At 50.1% G+C, this 25,601-nt stretch overlaps 1 protein-coding gene and 1 pseudogene across 3 annotated transcripts; both read left to right on the top strand.

Annotated features, from left to right (window-relative positions):
* Positions 1-240: 240 nt before the first annotated feature.
* LOC120642243 lies at positions 241-15,670 on the top strand (annotated as a pseudogene).
* A 445-nt stretch (positions 15,671-16,115) lies between these two features.
* LOC120642242 lies at positions 16,116-19,794 on the top strand. 3 transcript variants are annotated; one of them, XM_039918706.1, is made up of 9 exons: positions 16,116-16,274; positions 16,913-16,990; positions 17,502-17,640; positions 17,758-17,962; positions 18,233-18,361; positions 18,472-18,521; positions 18,601-18,698; positions 18,783-19,070; positions 19,163-19,794. In XM_039918706.1, the coding sequence occupies exons 2-9, from the start codon at positions 16,943-16,945 to the stop codon at positions 19,643-19,645; spliced, it is 1,440 nt and encodes a 479-aa protein (XP_039774640.1). In that variant the 5' UTR covers positions 16,116-16,274; positions 16,913-16,942; the 3' UTR covers positions 19,646-19,794. The 3 variants fall into 3 exon arrangements, with proteins under 3 accessions (XP_039774640.1, XP_039774639.1, XP_039774641.1); XM_039918705.1 differs by having other exon boundaries at positions 16,118-16,274; positions 16,910-16,990; XM_039918707.1 differs by lacking the exon at positions 16,116-16,274 and adding an exon at positions 16,283-16,403.
* The last annotated feature ends 5,807 nt before the right edge of the window (positions 19,795-25,601 follow it).

Here is a 25,601-nt window from a genome sequence, read left to right as displayed (position 1 = left end):
ATGATTAATCTAATGATACTTATTACATATTATAAACATCAATATTATTTTATTTATATTTGATCAAAATTAAGAATCTTTGACTCCTCGGTATGTGAGGTTTACATGCTTTTTAGGACGGAGGTAGTAGTGTTGATGTTTGTAATAAGATTGTTCGATGCAGAGGCTAGAATATTTATATTCTCTTTTCGAAAAAAAAAAGATAACATGGCGACGAGAATACCAACGGATAAAGCACAAGGCAGAGCATTTTTTGGTAGAAGAGAAAGGAAGAGAAAAGAAAAAACGGGTTTAACCCTACCCAACCGCCGGCCATGACGTCTGCGGCCGCCGGCGAGGTGTCCACCTCGGAGCCCGCGGCGAGGGAGAAGCCCATCGTCGTCCGGGTCAAGCGCAAGCCCTCGCAAACCCGCCCGGACGCTTTCTGTGAGCTGAGCTCCCTACCCTTTCCTCCTTTCTCAATGCCCCGCCCACCACTTTCCTCTTGAAATCTTCCACTCGATAAAGTACAAGGCGTGTTTTGAAATCTTTTTTTTTTCTGCTATGTTATCAGGGCTAGAGATCAATGAGAGGCCGTCGAAGAAGGCGATGCTCGATTTCTCCCGCCTCTCCATCTCCGAACCCTCCTCCTCGTCCTCCTCTGTCAGCGCCAAAGGTACCCGAGCAAAAAATAATAAAAAAAGGATGTAACCAGTCACTGATACTAAAGGATGGTTCACTCCGTACATTGTCAGTAACTTGCTCATGCGAAATTACCCCAGAAAGGATGCAAGATTGTCCTGTCTGTTGAATGCCATGATGCTTGCCCGTACGGATTTGTCACAACACCTTGCATCAATACTATGCTTGATAACTGATATGAGACCAAATTCCGCTCATTGGGACAAATAATTATGGACCACAATTGAAAAAAAAAACCCATTGTAGTGCCTCCATCACCTGCAAATTGATTTACTTGCTCCCCGTGCCCACAGCTTCAGAGGAACCACGAGTTAAGAAGCTTCTTGTCCAACACATCGAGACAGTACACCATTCTGAAGCTGTTGAAGATGTTTTACATTCTCTTTTGGTAATGTAGCTTCCCTTTTCATTTGACCGTTTGTTATTTATTTATTTCTTGTTATAAGCTGAATTGGCATCCAGATTCGGCATTTGGCATGGCATAGCTGTTTCTTAGTCTGTGGTCAAATTTCAGTTCATGTTTCATTTCTTCTATGTGTTCAGTGATACTACTGCGTCATTGGGCTTGTTTGTTAATTTTCTTCTTTGTGGATTCTAATATAAATCACAAGTAGTATTTATCGCAGCATTATTAATGCATTTCTGGGGTTTAAATACTGCAACTAGAAACAGGAGTCTATTTCTGTTATGCACTCAAACATGGTTACACAATGGATGGGCATTAGTTACTCTATATATCAGATGCATAACACATATATGGAACTACTCCATTTGTTTCTGCAGCTTGCTGACTCAAATGCCAAGGAGATAAAGAGCAAGACAAAGGAGTGGAATGATAGAATCAAGCAAGACAAAGTAAGCGAAACTGGCAGTGTCCACTGCATTATTTTTTGTGTTCACTGATTCCCATGAGGATTATGTAATAATTGAACATTTATTTTTCTCCTGGAACATTGTTGGCGCTACATTTACTGTTAGGAAAATAGTGCTTTTCATATTTATAGCTGTTGAAATGAATTTAATTGGTTAAATACTAAAGTGGGCCCTCTTTGTGCGGACAGAAATCAGAGCAGCTACTATCAGCAGCCAGACAGAGGCATGAGGTACACATCATATTATTCTGAGTTTCTGACTGCAACTGATTCCTTCTTCTCAAGTTTCTGCAAGTACTAAAGGGGCAGTGAATTTGATAGTTGGTGCATATCATGAAATGGCTGAAACCCAAGCACAGAATTAACTATAGGAGGAAAACTAAGTGTTCGTGTAATTTGCTATGCAGATTTTAAGTACATCATTCACCAATAACCATTTTTAACTAGCGAAACATTTCGCTACTCTATTTCGTCAGGGTTAAATTAAGTTTTATATCATGTACTTTGTTTCTTCCGCGTAGTCTAGTATTAAATTTGTTTCCCATACTCTGATTGGTACATAATTTATTGACAAGTTCAGGAGTGCTCCCATAATGATTTAGTATGCGTTTTTTAAGTGCTTACATCACTGCTACTTCTGCAGTCTTGTTTGAATTTTGTATGTCACACCTCCCCTGCAAGTATATGTGAATTGGTTTTAGCTCCACACCATAGATTTATCCATGTTGGGTCTGATTGCAATATAATCTTGTGGGAACAACCAGGTTCACCAATCTATGCTAACAGTGTTGCATCCCAATTCCCAAATAAGGTTATTGGTTGGGAATTAGACTCTGGGAACATTCCCTTGCCACAAGCACATGGAAAGCTGGATATGCAGATTTAGCTAGTAAAAGGATTACATGCTAAATTAACTACTGCATGCTCTACATTACCAAATCTGGAGGCCTGGGTACACTTGTCTTGTGTATATTGATGGCTGGCACTTGGCACTGGACACTGTTTGTGTTAATGTTTTAAATAATGTGGTGGTCAGGTTCTGTAGGAGCTACGTATTTGATTGTTGCAAGTGAGCAGGTTTGGTCCATTACAGAATATGGCTAGTTTTAAGGAGTTGCTATAGCACGTGCCTTGTAGTGTTATATTGTATATTAGGATTTCATGAGGGAACTGCTACCTGAGACTATAAAACTGTGATACTATTTTATTTTTAAATATTTTGTAAATTACATAGTGTTCTTTTCATTCACTCTTATTCATGGTTTTGTTCATTGACCATGTATAGGATATGGGAAGAAATGCTCGTTTTGCACAACTATGGAAGAGTCGAAAAGGGGAAAAGAACATTGCTGATGACTCGTTGAGAGAAATATGCCATCTTTATGATGCTGTCCAAGTAGACCCCGATGATGAGAAGCATTCAGCAGAACCACGGCAAGTCTTGATTTCTGACAACTTATCAGGTCATTTGGAATGTGTTGTCAGAAATCAAGACTTGCCTTCAACCATGTGTTGCATGTTTCCTTACAATATTCCCTGCAGGATTACCTCTTTCGAAGAGGGTGCTGTTCTATGCAACTTTCTTCCACTTATACGGGAGTACTTGCCATCAACTGCAGAGGAAATTGAGGCGGATATAATCTCATTGGCACAATCAGAAGGTATTGAAGCTTCTTGCCTTGAGATGCTCTGAATGAAGGGTTCTTGGCACTTTCTGTATTGACTGTAATAGAAAGTGATTTCAAACTCTAGTATTAGTACTAGCGCCCAAGTAGTAACAGTGAGCAGTTTAGCTCCAGCATTAGTTTTGAGTTTTGAAGAGTCTAAATTTGCTGTTTAGCAGATTCTGAAGTTTATGATATCTATAGTGTCAAGGAGTGGATGATACAAACATGGAGGCCACGGCAGCAGCTTCATATCCAAGGTGAATAATAAATTCAATTCAGCTCATGTGAGAGTGTCTTCTTAACAAGTGATCTTGTTACATAAGTCCTCCACGCGGACGCGCCACCACACCGTCGCCTCGCACGTACTCCTCCTCCTCCTCGTCGTCTCCACTGTTCCCGGCCATTACTTAACGCGGGGGGAAAGCGGATGGGGTTGGGGCCGGGGTGCGCTCCTGGCGCCCACGGGGGCAACGCTCCCTCCGCCGTCCTGGGGTCCGGCGAACTAGCCCCGCTCGACTTCCCTCACCTGAGCTCTCTCTTCCCTCCCCTCCTCCCTTTGCCCTCGTCCTCCAATCCCACCTTCACCCCCCTTGGGGCGACTGTACCGCTTCCTCCCCAAGGTCTGCGGTCCGGCAGGAGCCACTCTGGACCTCCCGCGACTCAGCATGGTCGCCAAGCGCGCCTGTCCGGCCGGCAGCGGCCCGGCACTCTCGACCCCGCATCCTCCACTGCGTCTCCGACATGCCAAGTTTCGTCCGCAATCGCCGCAAAGGATCATCGGCGCCGCCTTGGTCCGTCTTGCCCAGGTGTGTCCTTCTCCGACTCCGTTCTCCTTCACTTCCATCTGCTGGCTGTCCCCGCCCCCCGCGGCGTTGGCAGCACCACCGGTGGCGACTTCTGGATTCGTCCGGAACCCGGATCTGGCTCTCCGTCTAGGATCCAAGTGGGGAATGCTCTGAACTTCCGCTTCTCCCGTCCCCACTACCGGTTCCATGTGGTCTGCATTGGGCATGAGCTCTTCTCTGGTCGTGCGGCAACAGCGAACTTGGCCTGTTACATCGTCTCTCGTGGGAGATGCAGGGTTGGGAGTGTGTCTCTCCTCCTCTTCCCCTCCCTCGCATCCGCCATGGCCGCTGGTGCTGCTTCGATTGAGCGGGACGATGACGTCATCTCCCCGGTTCAAAATCCCGAAAATCAGGCACCCCCATCAGCCCAATTGCTTTGTCCTCTGGGCCGGCCGCTGAAGGCCCATTACGCACACCCTCTATCCGTATTGAATCCTTCCCCAACCTCCTGTCAGGGGAGCCTCTCTCCGCCATTGCTGCGCCTAACCCGTATCTCCAGAAATCGGGCGAGATGACTCCGCTTCTGACTCCCCCTCTCGAACTACCTGCTCTGCTGCGGTGCATTCATGCTCCAGGGGCGTTTAGTCACCTCGTGCGCCGAACGGCTGTCCTGTTGCTTGCGCGTCGTCCGGCGGTCGCAGCTCACAGGCCTCCTCAGCTATGTCGCTCCCCGACGACGCCTCTCATGCGTCCCATCCTGGTGCGGCGCGGCCATACCTCGCGGCGGTTCTCTCTCTAGCTTCCCCGCCTATAAAACGGCGCGACGCCAACCAGCTCCGCCGTGCTCGTTCGCTTCCCTCCTTCCACCTTCAGTGTTTTCGCTGCCTTGCCACAGATCACCTAGTCGACGCCTGCCGGGACCCAGTCCAGTGTCACCAGTGCCTCCGCTACGGCCACCGCAGCGCGTCGTGCTCCATGGCCGGCCCGGCCTCGCTCTGGGCGCGGGTCGCAAGGCGGGCGGCGTTCTCGCCAAGCGACTCCGACTCGCCGCCCCGCCCACGAGCGCCTACGCCACCCGGTGCACTCCCGGCTAGGGGTCCGGCGATCGGGAGGTCGCCGACGCTCGACGGCCGCTCCCCAAGCCTGGGTGCCCCACCCGCTTCACCTCCAACCAACACCCGCTCCCACGTCCACACCCCTGCTGCTCTCGGGGGCCGACGTCACGCTCCAGGCGTCCGGTTTGCCGATGTCCCCACTCCTCGTGCCGCCTCCACCCTTCACCAACACCGCCCCTGTGCTTGGCGTTCAGCCACCTCTTTCCCACCAGCTGCTGCTGCTCCACCCGATGGCGATCACTTCGCCACCGGAGACTCCTTTGCTGAGGTCCACCTGCCCGCCGTGGACATGGAGCCATGTCGCCGCCTGGCCTACGCCTTCATCGAGCCAGAGTGTGCTGACCCAGGGCTCTTCATCCGCCATGCCCTGGAACAGCGAGGCGGTGACCCTCCCTTCCGGCTGGCTCCCTCCTCCTACGGGGCTATGATGGTTGTGTTCCGACACCCCATGTTCCGGGAGGAGACTCTGCGCCGCGGGCCAATCCTCTTTGGAGGCCGCCTCCTCCGGTTGGAGAGGCATGAGGACGCCGACTTTCGCTTTGTCTGCCGGTACCGCCGGCTAGCGGTCCTGGCGGCGACCAACTTCCCGCCGGAGCACTGGACCAGGGAGCGCATCATGCGTTCCTTCGAGGTCTACGGCCAGGTGCGCTCCATCGACAAGGAGTGCTTGAAAACGGTGGACGAACACCTGCCTGGCGAGGCCTGCGGTGCGGACATCGCCGACTACACCGTCGTCCGGGTTCTGGTGCTCCTTGACAACGAGCACCAGGTCAAACCCTCGCTGGTGGTGCGCGCCCCCTGTGGCTCCTTGGCCGGGATCGCTAAGGTTCGGGTGGTGCGCGTCTGGGCTCATCCCGAAGGCACCCCCCTGCCTGTCGACGGTGACTTCTCCGACTGGGGCGACGACGATGACTCTCACCCCTCGGTGGCCGACGGCGGCGAAGGCGGACACGGCCTGCCTGGGCACCAGGGTCCGCCGATGGGCCGCGGGCCTTCGGGGTGCTCTGGCGCTGGTGGGCCGCCTCCCAGCGCTGGTGGGCCGCCCAATCCAGCCTGCTGGGCGCTTGGCTCGCCGCTTCTCCCCTCTGTTCCGCTCGGGTCCGTCGCGGCTGGCGCGCTCACCGCGCTTGAGCGCGCTCTTTCTCTTGCAGGTGTGCCGCGCTTGGTGATCCGGGACCTCCCTCCTCTGGTGATGTAGACGCCCTCCCCTCCGCCCGTGCGCAGCCCAGCGGGAGGGATCGAGCTAGCCAGCCACTCTCCCTCCTCCATTCCCTCCCTGAAGGACATTTTGGCGGAGGAGGAGCATGAGGTCAGCACGCGCCGTCGCCGTGCTCGCCGCAAATGGGCTCAAGACAGTGCGGCCAGGTCGCGCCGTCGCAGTCTCCGCCTCGCCGCCAAGGAGGACCCTTTCTACGTTGATGCCACATCGAAGGCGACGCCCGTCAAGGCGGCCCAGCTGGATCTCGCGCGTGCCTCGACGCGCCTGAAGGAGGCGCTCGCGCACTTTGGCGTCCTGGAGCGCCCCCCCTCCGTCCAAGATCGCGACGTCCAAGCTGAGCTGCCTGGGACGGGCTTGCGGCCTTCCTGCTCTCTCCGACTCTGATGAGGAGGTGGGCACGGCGACCTGATGGTGGTACTGTCCTGCTGTTTGGGTTGTACCTGCTCCGAAAGGGAGCGTCCAGTAGTTCTATCTGTTCTTTCTGTTCTGGTTGGAGGGTCGCTTACCCGCCTGTGGGTGCGACTCGTGTGTGATTGGCCTGATGCTTTGCTCGGCCTCCCTGCGCTAGGTCGTGAGTGTATGGTGATTTGTAGTGTGCTTACCTTTCAGTTGGTTCTTGCGCTACGACGGCTGTTCCTCGCAGTTGCTGCTACCTTACCCTGTTTTACGGAGCTTAGTGAGTCGTTGTTGTATGTGTCCCGGTTTGCGGTGGCCGGCGTCTTCTGTACACTCGCTTGTTGTAACGTGAAATGTGTTAAGTTTGTTCTGTACTTCTTGGTGTGCCTCTGTTGCCTATGCTGAACAAAACCATGTCTCTCTTCTCTTGGAACGTCCGGGGACTCGGGCAGTCTTGCCGTTGCGACGATGTTCTGGCAGAGCTTATCTCCTCGCGACCAACTTTTGCTTGCTTGCAGGAAACAAAACTTGCTCAGGTTACCCCGGCAAAACGCAAAACCTTCTTGCCTGTGCGCATGTCCTCCTTTGCTGCTCACCCTTCTGCTGGGGCGGCTGGCGGGATCCTGACCGCCTGGGATGCTGCCTTCCCAAACAGCACTCTTTCATCCAGAGCCCGCTTTGCTTCGGATCACGTCCCACTTCTTGTGTCGGCCTCAACTCGGATCCCTCGCAGCACCTGTTTTCGCTTCGAAAACGCGTGGCTCCAACATCCGGCGTTCGCTTCTCTGATGGCCACTACGCTTGGCCGTCACGTGCACACTACTGACGGCCGAACCTTCACCCACCTCCTCAAACTCTGCCGCCGCGTCTGCCGTAACTGAGATCGTCGTCTTGGTCCTCTAGATCAGCGCGAGAACGACACTAGGAAACTGATCCAGGCTCTCGACTTGTTGGAGGACGCGCGCCCTCTGAACGCCAACGAGACTGCACTACGCCGCTTAGCTGCTCAGGCAATATAGGATGTCAACCGTGAACATTTAGCGTTCTGGCGACAACGTTTCAATATTCGGATTGCAACGGAATGGGATGAAAACTCACGTTTCTTCCACACCGCTGCATCTAACCGCAGGCGCAAGAATCTTATCCATTGCTTGGAACACAACGGCCAGACCTTCCTTGGCCATGATGCCAAGAGTTTAATCCTGCACAACTTCTACACTGAACTGTTGGGCACTACGCGTCCAGTGGAATGGCGCTTCCGGCTTTCTGAACTTTATCCGACAATGGCGGTTGCCGGACTGAACCTGTCTCGCCCTTTCACCTCGGACGAAATCTCTGCTGCTCTCTTCTCCATGGACATGAACACCAGTCCTGGTCCCGATGGCTTCGGGCCCTCCTTCTACAAACGTTTCTGGTCAGAGCTCCGGAGCGACATTCTCCGGCTGTTTGATGGTTTTTTCACTGGCTCCCTTGATTTGGATGGTCTTAACAGAGCTCTTTTGGTTCTTCTGCCCAAAAAACGGGAGCTTGCTCTACGGATGCTTTCCACCCAATCTCCCTACAGAATTACCCCATGAAACTTTTCACCAAAGTGATGGCCAACCGTCTGCGCCCTGCGATCGCTGCGATAGTTGATGCTGACCAAACAGGCTTCATTCATGGCCGGAGCATAGCTGAAAACTTTGTCTACGCACCGGACCTTCTTAGTTGCTGTCACAAACGCAACTTACCTACTGCTGTCCTGAAACTTGACTTCAAAAAAGCTTTTGACTCGGTCGAATGGAGCAGCTTAGATGCCATTATTATGGCCCGTGGCTTCGATCAACGGTGGCGGGGCTGGATCTCTGCTGTCCTTTCCACTGGGAAGACAGCGGTTATGCTTAACGGGGTGCCTGGCCGCTGGATTACTTGCCGTAGGGGGCTTCGGCAAGGTGATCCCATCTCCCCTTATCTCTTCATCATCGTTGCCGATGTCCTCCAACGCTTACTCCAGCAGGCTTCGCGCCGTGGTGATCTGAGTCATCCGGTGGATTGTTCCCTTCCATGCCCTGTACTACAATACGCTGACGCTACTCTGATTGTCATGAAAGGGGATGTGGCATCCATGCGCGCTCTGAAAACGATCCTGGATGAGTTCTCCGCTGCCACCGGCCTGACGATCAACTTCCATAAATCCACCTTTGTCTCAATGCATGTTTCTGTAGCAGCACCGTCCAAATTAAACCGGCTTAAATGCACTAACCATCATCTTAATACTTAATCAAGTTACTGTGCACTTAAAACGGTGTAACCTGACAGGCTGTCGGGTAAAATCCCGATTAAACTATTGTACTCCAGGATCACAATTGCACTTAGACCCGTACGAAGACGAGCACAGGTGATACCAGCACACAAAAGTCTTCAAATTAATTTACAACACCGGTTTTACATAAAAGGTTTAAATACAAACAACAGAGTTCAAACGCACAGCGGAAGTTTAAAACTGAGTTCGAAATACAATACGATAGCCACGACAACGATAAAAGGGTGAGCTCCACATCCTGCCCACTGATGTGATGCCAACCTGCCCAATCTTCACGGGGAAGACGGGGCCCACTCGACGGTCCAACCCGGAGGAAGCGGCTGTTCAATCCAGGACGCACAGATCTCCTCGAAGTCAGCGGGAACACAACCTACTTAAAAGGTTTCAACAACAACCCTGAGTATACTAATACTCAGCAAGGCTTACCCGACTTTGGGTATACTTAGCCCATTATCTAGACATGCAAAGCTTTTTGGCTCTGGAGTTTGTTTTGCTGAAAGGCTACTACTAATGAATCCTTACTTTCAATATTTTAGCTCAATTTAAGTTTATCAAGTGCCAACTAGATTTACCTGACATCTAGAGCAAGCATGGTTGATCGTATCAAACTTTACAGAGTATCATTATATTATCATCATTCCAAATCTTTACTACGATGTGACAAAGAGATCAAGGCTCTCATAACCGCGAGTCACGGCGAATCGATCCGATTTAACCTTGCAAGGTGGACCTAACTCACACGACACATGTAAGCCCCGTCGGGCCACGCGCGTCAACTGTTTCCACATTACCACGGCATCTGAACTACGCCTGCTAAAACCCAGGTGATGGGCCCCTCGCGGTGAACTCTCGGAGAACCCGGAGGCGGCATCCTATCCAACACCCGCCAACTCCCACGCCCAGCGTAGCATGACGGAATTCAAATCACCGCTGTAAAGTGGTACACAGCTTACCGGTTTCGACTACCTCCTACTTCCGGTATGTGGTTAGTACTGTTCAATCCTCGATCAACACTGCCAACAACGGAACGGTCCTCAATCGACACAGGCGGAGATTTCTTTTCATCCATTCTATACCATTAATCCAACTCATTTCCGCCCGGTCTCCATTTCTCTTTACTCAACAACTCATTTCACAGCCATAGCTAAGGAATCAAGATCCTAAAACTCGCGAGTGACAGCAATCACTCGACTTCTACCGAAATCCTACTTAGCAGAGCATTGCTAACGATACCTGCACACTAGTATGGACTCATGGGTACCTAGGGAGAACATGCATACTAGGGTTTCATACAACTCCTAAAACTTAAATACACAAATACTTAAATAAACATTGAATAATTTAAATTATGGTTATGCTCCGGGGCTTGCCTTGCAGGTCAGCAGGGTTAACGAAATCTTCTGGAGCGGCCTCAACGGCGTTCTCCAGCTGATCTTCTGCTCGTGGCTCCTGGACCGGCTCAGCAACTAGCTCGTGGACAGCTGCGTTCGCGGCGTCTACACGAATAAAAATATGCCATGCAACAATTAGAACACAGTGCAATGCATGAGCACTTACGATGCGATGAAAAGATCAACACAAAAATAGCCTGAAGTGTTTCCTTCCAAAAACAACTACTAACTTTGCTTAGAGCAGCATGGATTAAAACAGTGGCTTGCTTTGCTAAGGTTACACATACATGAAATAATAACTAACAACATTTACATAAAGAAACGAGTAAAGCTAGGGCACAATCTAAGCAAAACCCTAACTTGCACACATGCTCTAGCAACAAAAATTTACCGGCTTAACTTGAAAGTAGTAAGCATGCCACCCAAATTTTTCTAACATTTAACGAAGATCGAAAGCATTTATTTTACCCTAGAAAAGCAATTAAACAACAAATAGATCCACACACTTGCACATAGAACATGCACCTGAAACTTTTTCAGTGAACTACACATGCAAGAACTAAGCCACTGCAAATTTTTCATAATTTTTAGAGCAACAGAAAAAGTGGTAATATTAAACTAGCTCAAGCACAAAACAAAATATTAACAGAGGTAACAGTGACAAAATGCATGCTTAAGCATTTTTCCTCTAAAGATCATGATTTTAGAAACCTAACAAAATTTATTTTGCATTTTTAGGATTTTCCTACGATTTTCTACACAATTAAGAACTTTCAGCTGAAATTAAAGAAATAAACACCTAAAAGATAAAAGGGGAGGGGGCTGACAACCGGGCCCCACTTGCCAGTGGCCCAGCCCACCCTCTCCTCCTCTGTTTTGCATCGCACGGGCGGCGGGCGGCCAGGCGCAGTCCAGGGCGGCGCTCCCCACCGGCGGGGCCGACCGGCGGCGGTGCGGCGGGGCCGAGCCGAGGCCCAGCGCGGCCGGGGGTACGGGGCGGCAGGCGGCTCGCGGGGAGGCGCAGGACCAAGGGCGGCGGCGGCTCACGGCGGCGCAAGGCCAAGGGCGGCGGCGGCTCGTGGTGTTCCGGCTGCTGCGAAGCTCGGCGGCGGCGGGAGCGGGCGGAGCGGGCTTCAGGGAGTCTAGGCGGCCCTAGGGCGCGCGGTAGCGGCGCGCGGGCTGGAGCAGGGGGAGCCGGCGACGTGCGCGGGCGGCGCCCAGCGCGGCCGCGGCGGCAAAACGGCGGCGGCGGCCGCGGATTTGGGTGGGGAGAGGGTCGGGGAGGGTGAGTAGAGCACGATTGAGCTCACCGTGGGTCGATTTGGGGCGGAGGATGGCCAGGAGAGAGTCGTCGACGGAGAGGGGCGGAGCTCGGCGGGAACGGCGATGGCGAGCGGCGGTCTGAGCTCGGTGCTAGGCCGATTCGGCCGGGGTAGGGCACGGCCGGACTCGTGGAGGGATGGACGAGCTTCGAGGCGAGGTGCAGTGGGTTGGAGCGCGATGAATCGAAGCGGGGCGGCGAGCCTTGGCCGGTGCGACGAACGACGACGGCTCGAACTCGTCTCTGCTCGCTCGAGCTCGACCTAGCTCCGAGGAAGGAGAAGGCTGGAAGGGAGGAGAAGGTTCCCGTGCTCGCGAGAGGATAAGGGCGGCACCCAGACGCCGAGGAATGCCGGGATGAGCGACGCGTGGAGGAGCTCGCCAGCGTCGACGGTCGCCGGTGTCGGTATGGGCAAAACAGTGAAAACGCTGGAGCTCTCATTGTTGACTCGTTTGAATGATTGACTCCAGTTTGACCCGCTGAAACTCCAAATTTCATATAACAACTTGAAATTTGGCCAAAATAAAAGTTGTAGAGGATTAAAAGATCTACAACTTTCGTTTTGGGCGAAAGTTGATTTGGAGCTCAGATCAAGGACAAAAACGAGATCGAAAACGGCTAAGACAAAGATTAAATCGCGGACTCGGTTAACGCTAATGACAAATTTTGAGTCCACGATTAGCGAGTTAACTCATGATTAGCGAGACGATTAACACAGGGGTGTTACAGTTTCTGCCGATGCTGCTGCTGCAATGGCGTCCATCCTAGGCTGCTCGGTTTCCAGCTTCCCCCGGACTTATCTCGGCCTGCCCCTCTCCCCATACAAACTTCGGGTGGCCGATTACAAACCATTGCTTGATAGTTTTGACCGTTACCTCTGTGGTTGGAAGGCCAAGCTGCTAAGCTATGGGGGAAGGCTTGTTCTGGTTAACGCCGTCCTCGGGGGTCTTGCCATCTACTTCATGTCTTCTCATCTCCTGCCAAAAACGGTGGTTGGCAAGCTGGATGCTCGCCGCCGTGCTTTCCTCTGGACCAGTGACGACAAATGCAATGGATCACATTGCCTTCTGAACTGGGAACGTGTTTGCACCAGCAAAGCTTGTGGAGGGCTGGGTGTCAAGAACTTGGAAGATCAGAACCATTGCCTCCTTCTTAAGTTTGTTCACAAGCTCCATGAACCATCCTTCCTTCCTTGGAAACACTGGTACCTTAACCACACTTCGTCCATGGATGGCTCTTTTCTGAACAGACTGATTGCAGTCGAGCTGCCGCGCTATCGCTCCCTCACGTCAGTGCAGATCGGTAACGGCCAGCTCACCTCATTTTGGCATGACAAATGGCTCCTCGGCACCACCCTCTCCCAGGCTTTCCCGGCTCTCTTCTCGCATTGCACGCAAACCACTGGTTCTGTCTGCGCTGTAGTCGCTGAGGGAGTCACTAGACACCTTAGGCCCAGGTTAACGCGGGTGGCTCGTGAGGAGCTTGTGCTTCTCCAGAGTTGCATTCAATTCTCCCATCTTACTGACCGTGCCGATCACCGCTACCTGGATCTCTCGCAGCGCTCCCCATTCAGTTCGCGCGGCGCTTATCACTCACTCCATGCCGAAGATGAACAAAACCCGGATGTTGCTAGGATCTGGGCCACGAAACTACCTAGTAAAGTGAAGTTCTTCGGCTGGCTGTTCCTCCTTGGGCGCCTCAACTCCAGAGCGAACCTCTGCCACAAAAACATCCGTGCGCGCGATGAGGCAAATTATGAATTCTGTCCAGGCGTCCTAGAAACCGATGAACACATTTTTGTCCTCTGCAGTCGAGCCCGTGTTGTTTGGTCTCGATTGGGAATTAATCTACTTCCGGGTCACCACAAAACTCCATGGCTAATCGGCTGCCATCTCCCCCTTCCTGATCAAACCTGGGTAGATGCCACACTTGTTCTCCTTTGGCACCTGTGGAAAGCTAGGAATGCTAAAATCTTTGATCAATTGGATTTGCCAGCTCAGGAAGTTATTCACAGGGCCTGCCTGGATCTGGATGTGTGGCGATTCAGATACAAGCAATCCGCTCCCTCCATTGAAGCCTGGCGTGCTTTCTTCTCCTCTTGCTGTTAACTCCTTTTTTTTTTTGCTCCCCCTCTCTGTAATCTCGTCCTGGTATGCCAGGACTGTGCTGTTGTAACACTCACTTCGATCAATGAAAAGTAGGTGGGGATCTTCCCCCCGATTTTGTTCGGAAAAAAAATCTTGTTACATAAGGTTTGTCGGTACCTCTGGACTGGGGTACCCCCTCTTGCTATGTGCGAGACTTACGTAGTTATCCGTAACTACGCCCTAAGGAGCTGAGCAGCCAGACTCCTGGGGCCCGGCTCCATCTCACCGGACCAACAGTCCCGGACCCGCTTCCCGCTCGGGACAGGTCCGGTGTCACCACGTGTCCTGGAGAAGGGAGCGCTCAGCCAAACTGCTGAGGGGTCCGGACCCCCCACAGGGTCCCGGACCCCCATGTGCTGTCCGGACCCCTCAGCGGGGAGGGAAACAGACACCCCGCCTGAGGGGGCCCGGAGCCGCCACGTGTCCGCAGACGCAGGCACGCGCGCAGCCGTGAAGCTTCCTTGGTAAGACTCGCCCACCTACCGCGTTCAATGCGGGAAACGTTAAGTGTGCTCTGCCACAGCAGAGCCCGATGTGTCTTTAGCCAAGCTGTGCTGTTGACCACGCGTTACCAAGGCGCACAGTGTAGCCGTTGGTGCCGTCCACGCCACGCACGTCAGTCTGCTACGCCAGTTAGACACGACAGCTCGGCGACGGAGTATCATAATGCCTACGCGGTAGACCCAGCAGTCTACGCCGCAACCTACACTGTCTCAACGGGTGCCTCCGATGGGACAGGTGAAGACCCCCCTCGGACAGGGAGTCTACAAAGCGATGAAATGTATCCGGCAAAAGATTCACAAGCACTATTAATGCCTTTTTTCATAGTATTCTATACATCCTTGTTGTGCCCACCTGTCGGGGCCCAACACCTGTGTACGCGCATCCCTTGCACTATAAAAGGGAGACGCCCGCTAGAGAAGAACTCAAGTCGAAACAAGGACTTAGAGCAGAGGATAGACTCATCCACACGCACAAGATCAATACAACTCTCAGTGGACGTAGGGTATTACGTTCCGACGGTCCGAACCACTCTAAATTCCTGAGTATTCTTGTGCTCTTGCTTGATAAGTAGATCTGAGTAATCGCTTGCAATCCCGAGTAACCACCCTTTGGGATCAGGCGGGTGCACTACGCCACCCGGCTGTGGCCCTCCTTCTTGAGCCACGACAAGGTTACAAGTGGATGATGGAGAAGATGAATGCTACGAAGACTGCCCGTATGACACAGATGATTCAAATGGTAACCGTACCATCATTATTTTTCTTTAACTAACCAGTGAGATCAATAGCTACTTGGGTTAGCTGAAGCTCGTTCCATATCGAATATGCAGCTGAAGACAATCCGCTTTTCGATTATCCTGATGAATTCTCTGAGGACGAGGACGATGGTAGCAACGACGAGGATCCTTTTGGAGACGAAGAAGGTTCTGACACCGACTACGAGAAGGAAGAAGTAGAGGTGGAAGAGGATGAGTAATGTTGAAGGGATGAAGTGATGAAATGTGCGGTTGTAGATGTAGGGGAGACTAGCTTGTGAGATGAAGGTAATGTTTGAAGATTGGATAGGTTCGGAGCTGACTAATGAATGTTTGTGTTGCTTATGCTGACTAAGAAATGGACATGTCTTGCCGTTGTGTACCATTTAGCATTGCACATCATGTGCATTAGCCGGAGGAAGAATTGAAAAAAAATATTTGGAAGTATGAAGTGTCAGCTAGACAGGCGAATCTTATGTGTTCTTGCTCTATTATTATTATATATACAATTATATATATGGAAAGAAAGTATTTTCGTATCTGCAGCTGGGAGATTCTTGGGGGTGGGTTTTAAACAAAATATTATCGATTTATATATAAATTATTTCGAAAGGGTTACTTTTTTTTTTTGAGAAACTGTCGAAAGGTTTCCTTTATTTTATTTTTTTGAGTGGATTTCGAAAAGACTACTACTACTTACATACTCCGTATTCCTATTTCTTTTTCTTTTTCTTTTTTTTTTAGGGAAACTTACATATCCCTGGTGGCGGCTCATGATGTGTTGTGGAAAAGCCTGTGGGCATTCCTGCCTTCCATGAAGAAGGGTTTACCGGCCCGGGTGCAGGCAGGTGCAGCAAACGAGTTTAGTCACGGCCATGATCCATCAATTACTGGGCCACCGGCCCACCATCATTCGGCCCCCAGTGATCGACGCCGGCGAAGGAAGAACAGTCAGAAGAAAGGAAAAAATCAACAGAAACGGGAAAGAAAAACGGCAAAAAATAGAACGGGTCGGCGGCGGCTCGAGACTCTGCGACGCCGACGCGGCCGCGGGAAGGAGAGGACTGCCTGCCTCTACGCAATCCCGCTATCCTGGCGCCATCTACGACTCCAATCTCCGGTAAATAGATCCATATCCTCTTTTGCTCTTCTCGCTCTCCCCTTCATGCTCAGGTCGAGATTATTTGATCCATCTCCTGATGTGATCCGGTTCCACGATTACCATCTGGCGTCAGCTGCTTCTATTCTGGCAAGAATTCGCAGCTTCCTTTATCCAGCTCTTAAATCTTAGCAGTCGGGTGGCTTGGCCCTGGGCCACTGGCGCTTTTCTTTCTTTATATATCTCTTGTAGCAAGAAAGGAAAAAAAAAAACTTAGTTTCTGTCGTCATGCCTAGGCATCTGTTGGAAATGTCTATCCCTTTGGTGATTGGAGTCTGGAGATGCTTTGATACCTATCCTTCTTGATGATAAGAATAACCTCCTTTTTGTTACTTGTGCAGTTGTGCTTCCTTTGCTCTAAAAGGACCTCATGACTTGCTCTTCAGTTGTCTCTCTTTCTCAGTTCTATATGCCATAGTAGATAGCCTAGCCTTCTAACCTTATTTTCCTGCTACTTTACATAAGGGGACTCATTCCTATATATATTTTCCTGCTACTTTACATAAGGGGATTCATTCCTATATATATTTTCCTGCTACTTTACATAAGGGGATTCATTGTGCATTGGTTATCCTGAAAAATGGGAGCGTTTCTAGCAGATCTCTCTTCTCTGGATAACCACACCAGTCATGAGGGAATCGCCTCCGACACAGGAGGAGCCATCTACATCTTCTGCGGTGTGTGCACTTTCTGAATTTTTCCTTTTGTTATCCTATGCACTGAATTGCCATAACTTTGTTTATGTTTCAAAAAATTGCCATAATTTTGTTCGACTTACATGTATTTGTATTTACTATATGTAATAGTCCTTTTTTCTGTCACGGAATGATGAACCAATCAACCATGAATCTTATTTCTCAAGTATACTTGATTATTGCATCACGTAGACATTAGTACACTGACTATTATCTACTAGCTGTCCTTGACACCATTGTCCTACGAATACCAAATTTCAGAAGTTGAATTTTAAAGGCTTTGTTGTTATGATTCTTATATACTGCACACCACTTAATTTAGTGATCTAGTCGATGCTGAAACGTGCATAATTAGGTAACACAAGGAAAACATAACTAAATCTCCTTGATTGTTTCTGTATGCAAAAGAACAATTTAGGCAAAACTAACTTATGTAACTGTACTTTGTTTCTTTGGTTCATTTATTTTTTTAACACCTATTTGATTGATCCAGGTTGATGATAGTAACTCAGCTGACAGGGTTGAAGATTCACAACTATTCCTCTCTGTGCCAGCTTTAAACCAAGCTGCATCTTATCTTGCTCAGACAGCTTCATTCCTCACCCAATGCCTCCCTGTACCTGGTTATGTAGGTTAGTTCTTGTAATTGCAATGGGAAAATAATTCCCTCATGTCAATTGTGTAAGAGATGTCAACTCTTATGATAATTCCATTTTAACTGCTAGGTCATGTTTACCATCTTAATGCAGGTCTATCTGAGGAGGACCAAGAATTAGTAACACTGCCATCTGCATCAGCCTCAGGCAGGCTTTCTGTTCAGACTTCTTCAGTAGAGCCTGCTGCCACCAATTCATCCCTTGGTCAGGCAGATAGTGGTAGAAGCCCCTCTCAAGAAAACACAGGACAAATGGTGCCTTCACATGTTTTTCAGAATGGAGCTTCACTGTTCCAAGGGTACAAGATTGCTCTGGCATCTTTATGTTTTTCTCCTATCATTCAAATCTTTCTAGAATTGGACACACAGTGTCTCTCAGTGCAGCACCTTTCTTAGAATTTGATACACAGTGGGTCTATCTTTCCCGTAATAAAAAGTAACACTGTATGTTGTGAGTTGAAATTGTATGTCATTCTGATGCAATTATTTTTTTTATCAAATTTGGATGCTAAATCAAACTATAGTGGATATCATAGCATCCCTTAAGATGTCCCTGATATCTTGTGCAGCCTTGTTGAGCGTGCTCGGAAAACAGTCCGTGGTTCAGCAGATGATATTGGCTGGCTCCAGCGGGATCAAAGCTTACCTACAACTGAGGATGGGACAGCCAGATTCTTGGAGATTTTGGACTCTGCAAGGTCAGCTGAAGTACCAAACTCGAACTTGATGCTGTTGATATCTAAACATGCTTTTAGTGATAGATTTAATATAAGCTTTATCTCATATGAACCATTTCATTTCTCTTCAGAAAAAATGAGCACAAGCTACCTGATTCAGTGGTTTACTTGCTGGTTCCAGGTTAGTCAGCTACCTCTCCTATTATGAGCTATCAGTTTCCAACTTTTAATGATAACATTATATTTCTGGCTGTTTATAGGTCTGTTTAGTAACCATGGACCGCTTTACTTTGTCAAGACAAAGGCATATTTCTCCAAGATGGGTCTAGCTTGCCATATTGCCAAAATTCATAGTGAGGTACTACCATACATTCACCCGGACTTTGCTCTTAAACACTTAATTTCACAAAGCAGTACATTGAAAAAACCACTTTGCATGCAGTCTTCAGTGAGTAAAAATGCACGAGAGATAAAGGAATACATAGAAGAAATATACTGGGGATCAAGGAAACGTGTGCTACTTCTTGGTCACAGCAAGGGTGGTGTTGATGCGGCCGCAGCCCTCTCCCTCTACTGGTCACAACTCAAAGACAAAGTTGCAGGTTTAGCATTAGCCCAAAGTCCATACGGAGGAAGCCCTGTTGCTTCAGATATCCTACGGGAGGGGCAGCTTGGTGACTATGTCAGGCTGCGTAAAATCATGGAGATCTTGGTATCCAAGGTCCTGAAGGTATTTGCCTTGATCATTCCAGCCAGCCACTAATAATCTGCTTGCCTATTGAATGACAGTGTTATTGACTCTATTTATTTCCTTGTCTTCAGGGTGATCTACAGGCTCTAGAAGATCTGACTTATGAAAAGCGGAAAGAATTCCTGCGACAGCACCCGTTGCCTCAGGATGTTCCAATCGTTTCGTTCCACACAGAGGCAAGCATCACTCCCAGTGTGCTCACAGCGCTCTCTCACGTGGCACACTTGGAGCTCCCGATTGCTGCCGACGGCAATTCCACCAGGATCCCAGTTGTAATGCCGCTTTCAGCCGCAATGGCAGCATGCTCGCAGCTGCTGGTGGCAAGGTATGGCGAGAAGAGCGACGGTCTGGTGACGAGGAAGGACGCCGAGGTTCCTGGGTCAGTGGTGGTCCGGCCGGAGCGGAAGCTAGACCACGCGTGGATGGTGTATTCGTCACTGAAAGAAGAGCCCGGGGATCAGGCGGACACGTCGCAGGTATGCGAAGCCCTGCTGACTCTGCTTGTCGAGGTTGCACAGAAGAGGAGGCATGAGATGGCCATGAAAGACGAGTGAACATGAGATGGCCATGAAAGACTAGTGAAAGTAAGCTTTTGATGTTGGCCGGAGATAGTGAGATATATCATCCTGTAATCGTAGACTGGCTGTTGCGGACTGTATGGTTGACATAAGCTTGTTAATATAATAATGATCTTCTGCATATATTTACGAATTTGGATATAACAAATTGCAAGGTACTGATACGATAATAACATCAGGACCATACATACACTAATGTATATAGGAAACAACAGTAGGAGATAATGTCCAAGACGATAACACATAGATGATGATTACAGCAGTAGCAAATGACACAAAGATGATGATCACACACAGGCATGATGCTACTACTACTTAAGGTAACTTGATCTTGGACAAATTAAACAGATGCTGCTGGTATCGTCCCTTCGCTTCCTGCCTAGTTCTTGGCGACCTCCACCTGCACCTCTTTTTGGTCATCATCATCTGGGACTTCCTTTTCATCATAGGCAAAGCCAAAGGCCTTGTACTGATCAATGAGGGCTTTGTGATATGCGCGGTTCTTATCATTGACAAGCTTCTGGATGGCATACAATTGGCGGTGGTGCTCAGGACATTCGGCCATCTCCTCGTCAGAGAGCTCTCTCATCAAGGTGGGATTTTCCATGATGAAATGGATGTAAGCATCGGGCACAGGTACCTGACCACCTTCCTCTTCTTGTTGTTGGGCGTCTTGTTCCTCTCTTCCAACCAGCGATCCAGCACCCCCTCAACAAGGCCATCCATCCACAGATCCTCCACCGCCCAGAACTCCTCAGCTTCAGCATCTCACCCTCCTTGAGCAAGCTATCACGCTCCTTGTTGACGGCCCCGGCCATGGCCATTGACGCGGCTGCCTCCTTGCTCTTGAGATCTCAGTCGCAATCCTCATTAAACACGATCATGGTGCTCTAGTTCTAGATCGGGATTGGGGCGAGGAAGCGGCGGCTATCGGTTTGGAGCCTTGGACACGGGGGGATCGAGAGACGCTCTGCAAAATCCAAATATATTGCCCCGCAGGGGCACAGCCGGGTAATCCTATCTATCCTAGGCGTTGGCGCTTTCGGAATCGGATGGCACCCAATGGGCCAGCACTAACCATCGGCCCAACTCATTTCCCGATTTTCATTCTGCTCGTTTCTTTCTCTTTTTTTTTTTACTTTTTTTCCTTAGCCTGTTATTCTCTTCTCATATTTTTACATTAAATCGTTTGCACTTTCATTTTTTTCTTATAATTTTTAGTTTTCCATTTTATTAATCGTTTGCACTTGAAAGCCTATTCAAAACTTACTATGCATGTTTTTTCCCTTCACAACATAGTAGTGGACTTTCAATTGAATGGGGTTTGAATTATATATGACTTGCTGCTTGCACACCTTTTATAACCAAGTATTAATGGGGTAGGAGAAACAGTACCTTGTCAACCTCAGTAGTTGCACTTCATGTCAATCTTATAAAAGGGGCTATTATAAATCCCTGTCTTTATTCTGAGAGTATCTAGCATTCTCAAGCGGGCTTACAGATAGGTGCCTCATGCCTCTTCTAATCAGTTCCCCTTCACTCTTTAGCTGTGTAAACTGCATCAGCGGATCTCTTTCATAGCTGTGCCTGAAATCATCAACAGTTCAACCTACAAAGCAATAGCTGTGTAAGAAGCATGTGAGGATCATTATCATGTAGAAGAGCTATATGACTATAGGAGTACATAAAAACTGGAAGTGAATAAGTAAAACTGTGTATAAATCCCCACAACCTAGTTACCTCATCAATAGAAGCTGCAAATCCACAAACTTCAGCTGAATCAAACCCCCTGAAAGACAGAAATCGCACAGAAGCTGGTTGCAATAGTTAAATACTTGAAGTGCAACTGGAGCCACGAAGCCAGTGTGCTATCAGTCTGGTGGAGCAGGACACCAGTGCAATTGTTGCTGGCGGCTGCCGATATGGACACAATTGCAACTCATGTAATCGACTGGATCAGCAAATTTCAATTTAAAGAAATGGACTGTCGTTCGTTTTTTCCATATACATGGACCGGCAGCTGATTCCTAATGTCATCACTCACACAAAAGTACGGCTAAAATGAGGTTCTGCAAGCAGAACAAATTGTTGCTTAACCTTGATTTTTCCCAAAAAAACACTGTAATGGAATAAAGCATTATGCTGGTCTGAGACACAACAGAAGTTTAATTTGTTGATTACTTCATCCAAATTTATTGTTAATATAATAATATCACATCAATCCCTGTAGTATACAACAACTTACAACTACTACAACTTAGCCTTTTGTCCCAAGCTAGTTGGGGTAGGCAATCCCTGTAGTATAGTCAAACAAAATTAAGAAAGGTCCATGTACTGAACAGTGGATAACCACCCGTTGCCGCTATGTTAGCAGGCCTATTACATGTTTGATCATCCTTGCCTATATATGCATATATATAGGCGCCAATACTCCATAGCCCCATAATCAATCTCCAGTTTTCCAGTGCATTTCCATTGTTTTCCAAGGAAAACATCAAATACTCCATAGCCCCATAATCAATCTAAAGTTTCCCCATGCAATTCCATTGTTTTCAAAGGGGAACATCAAGATCTTGTATTGACTTAAGTGGTAAAGCCAAATAGATTAACATGGACTGAACTGAGAATTGATGGATTCCAAAACACTTAACAGCAGTTTGAAAGAAAACAAACATATAGAGCAACACTGCTTAAGGCAAAATCATTAGGTTGGGTTCTATCACACTGTTTATGTAACCATGCATCAGATCAAGACCAAAAAAAAAGGGTCACCTAAGACTATTACTGTTCAGGTCAGCAACAATAATTGTAAACCAGAGATTCACTACGATAAAACATAATCACAGATTGTCTAATTGATAGCATGAAGATCACAAATTGCAAGGTAAGTATATGATAATAACACCAGGATCATACATACACAGATACTGCTATATAGGAAAACAACAACAGTAGCAGGTAAGGTCCAAGACGATAACACATAGATGATGATTAGTTGATTACAGCAGTAGCAAATGACTCAAAGATGATGATCACACAAAGACATGATGCTGCTACTACTTAGGGTAGCTTGATCTTGGACAAATTAAGCAGATGCTGCTGGTAGATTATTAGTGAACCATCGCTTTGCTTCCTGCCTAGTTCTTCGGCACCGCGACCTCCTTTTCGTCATCATCATCTGTGACCTCCTTTTCGTCATAGGCAAAGCCAAAGGTGTTGTACTGATCAATGAGGGCTTTCTGATACGCGCGGTTCTTATCATTGACGAGCTTCTGGATGACATACAATTGGCGGTGGTGCTCAGGACATTCAGCCATCTCCTCGTCAGAGAGCTCTCTCATCAAGGTGGGATTTTCCTTGATGAAATGGATGTAAGCATCGGGCACAGGTACCCTGACCACCTTCCTCTTCTTGTTGGGCATCTTGTTCCTCTCTTCCAACCAGCGATCCAGTGCCCCTTCCACAAGGCCATCCATCCACAGATCCTCCGCCGCCCAGAACTCCTCCCTCAGCTTCAGCATCTCACCCTCCTTGAGCAAGCTATCACGCTCCTTGTTGACGGCCCCGGCCCTAGCCATTGACGCGGCTGCCTCCTTGCTCTTGAGATCTCGATCGCAATCCTCAGTAAACACGATCATCGTGTTCTAGTTCTAGATCGGTTTGGAGCCTTGGACACAAGGAAGGGGGATCGAGAGACGCTCTCCAAAATCCAAATATATTGCCCCGCAGCGGCGCAGGCGGGCAATCCTATCTGTAGGCCGGTAGGCGCTTTCGGAATCGGATGGCACCCAATGGGCCAGCCCTAACCATCGGCCGAACTCATTTCCCGGTTTTCATTCTTCTCGTTTCTTTCTCTCTTTTCTTTACATTTTTCCTTTTTTTTCCCTTAGTCTGTTATTCTCTTCTCATATTTTTTCATTAAATCGTTTGCACTTTCATTTTTTCTTATATTATTTTTAGTTTTCCATTTTATTAATTATTTTTTTCATTTTTAAACCATTGTTTTACTTCTATTAGTTTATTATTATTATCTTTGTAATTTTACCTTTTTACCACTACGAAGCATTTCACCGGTCATTCTAACAAGTTGGTTGTCGTGCTGAGAGAGGCGATAGTAGGGCTGGGCGTTCGGTTCTAACCGAACCGATCGGTTCAGTTCCTCGGTTTTTTGGAAAATTCGGTTCCAAGAAAATAGGAACCGATCGGTTCTTTTCAGATATAGGAACCGACAAATTTCGGTTTCGGTTCCTTCGGTTCGGTTTCGGTTCTAACTGAAAGAACCAAATGTTCACAAAATAAAAAAAAATTGGATGGAGCCGCCGGCCGCCGCGCGCCTGCTGGGGCCTGGGTGGCCGCCGCAGCCACGCACACGCGGATCCGCGTGCTCCAGGAAGAGGAGGTCGACGGAGGAGGTGCGCCGTCCTCTGCCTCCTCCACCGCGAGCACTGCTGTCGTGAGCTCCTCCGGGGGCGGCGTGCCGGCGTCGGCAGCGGCCGGCGGGGTGGATGGAGCGGGCGCGAAGCGGCGGCGGCTGGTGCTGGCCGGGGCGTGCGCGCCCATGGCCGTGCGCTGCCCTGCGCCCCTGCCGCCGCCGGGAGGAAGGGAGGGATACGGCCAGACGGCGGAGCAGGGCGCCGCTGCGCCGGGACTCCGAGAGGGAGGGAGACGGCTAGACTGGGGCGGGGCGGGGCGCCGCCGGCTGCCGCGTCGGGAGGGAGACGGGGCCGGGGCGGGGGCGGCGCCGCGTCGGGAGGGAGGAGGGAGAAGGGGGCGGGGACGGGGCGCCGGGGCGGGCAGCTGCGGCCGCGGAGCCGGCGGGGACGGGGCGGGCGGCCGGGGAGGGCGCCGGGTGGCGGCTGCGGGGCGGGCGGAGGGGTGGAGGGCGGACGGGGCGTGGGTCGGGAGGCAGGAGGCCAGTGAGGGGTGCGGGACTGGGCTGGGGTTGGGGGATTAGGGTTTTGTTTGCTTGTTGGGCCTTGGGCCAGATAGAGTTGATGTGCTGAATGTGGATGAGGCCGGTTCTTCGGTTAATCGAGCCCAGGAACCGAACCGAGCCGAGTATTTCAGTTCCTGAAGAACCGAAATTCTCGGTTTCGGTTAGGTTTGGCTCCGGTTCGGTTCGGCTCCGGTTCTCGGGTTTTTCGGTTCGGTCCTCGGTTCTCGGTTTTTTTTGGCGCCCAGGGCGAGGCGATAGGAGGGCGACGGGCATGGCGACGCTCCCCCTGGTCAACGGGCGCCTTAACCACGCTGGCGGCCGCTCCTAGACGGTAAGGACCGCTTCTGTCCCCCCTCCTCCATCGCGTCCGTGCCCCCTGCCCCTGGATCTGTTGATCTTCGGGCGTCTGCGGCCATCTGCTCACTGGATCGAAGCTCCGCCCGCTTGCCCGGCGGATCTGCCTCATGGGGCGCAAGGACTCGCGCCAGCGCTCCTGGGTAGACTTGGCGGAGGAGGATGAGCTACGAGCCTCCACCCTCTTGCTGGAGCAGGACATTGCGGTAGGGCTTGCTGATGCCGAGGAGGCCATCGACGAGGAGCTGCTTGCTGCGGTGTTCAGGCTAGCTGGCCAAGATGAGCTGCCGGCGGGGACGTCTACACCTGCAGCCTTGCTTGGTTCGGACCGGGATATCGACCGTGGTCCTGAGGGGAGGGTCTCCCTCAGTGACTCGGAGATCTACTCCGAATCTGAAGATGAGTTGCCCGCATCCCCCCTCCCGCCGGCGGGGAAGGGGAAGATGGTGGCTCCGACGGCGGCCAAGCGCTGGAGGACGCGTCGTCACCGACACCGCCGTGGCCGCCAGGCTGGCTTCATGGCGGACGCCCGCCGAACTCACCCTGAGCCCCGGCTGGTTGCTGCTGCCCAGGCGGGGAACTCACCGCCTGCGGGCGCACCCCGTCGCCGGCGCTGGCCGCCCCGATGAGGACTTCGTCGCC

The sequence above is a fragment of the Panicum virgatum genome, chromosome 7K, assembly GCF_016808335.1.
Source record: "Panicum virgatum strain AP13 chromosome 7K, P.virgatum_v5, whole genome shotgun sequence".
NCBI classification, from domain to species: domain Eukaryota; kingdom Viridiplantae; phylum Streptophyta; class Magnoliopsida; order Poales; family Poaceae; genus Panicum; species Panicum virgatum.
This window is presented reverse-complemented; position numbering and strand designations above follow the sequence as displayed.

Bases quoted from the DNA above. Each gene is read 5' to 3' on its own strand.
- LOC120642242 (XM_039918707.1), top strand. From the start codon at position 16,320: ATGCTCAGGTCGAGATTATTTGATCCATCTCCTGATGTGATCCGGTTC. The intron at 16,404-16,912 runs GCAAGAATTCGC...CGTTTCTAGCAG, and splicing joins CGTCAGCTGCTTCTATTCTG to ATCTCTCTTCTCTGGATAAC. The intron at 17,641-17,757 runs GTTAGTTCTTGT...ATCTTAATGCAG, and splicing joins CCCTGTACCTGGTTATGTAG to GTCTATCTGAGGAGGACCAA.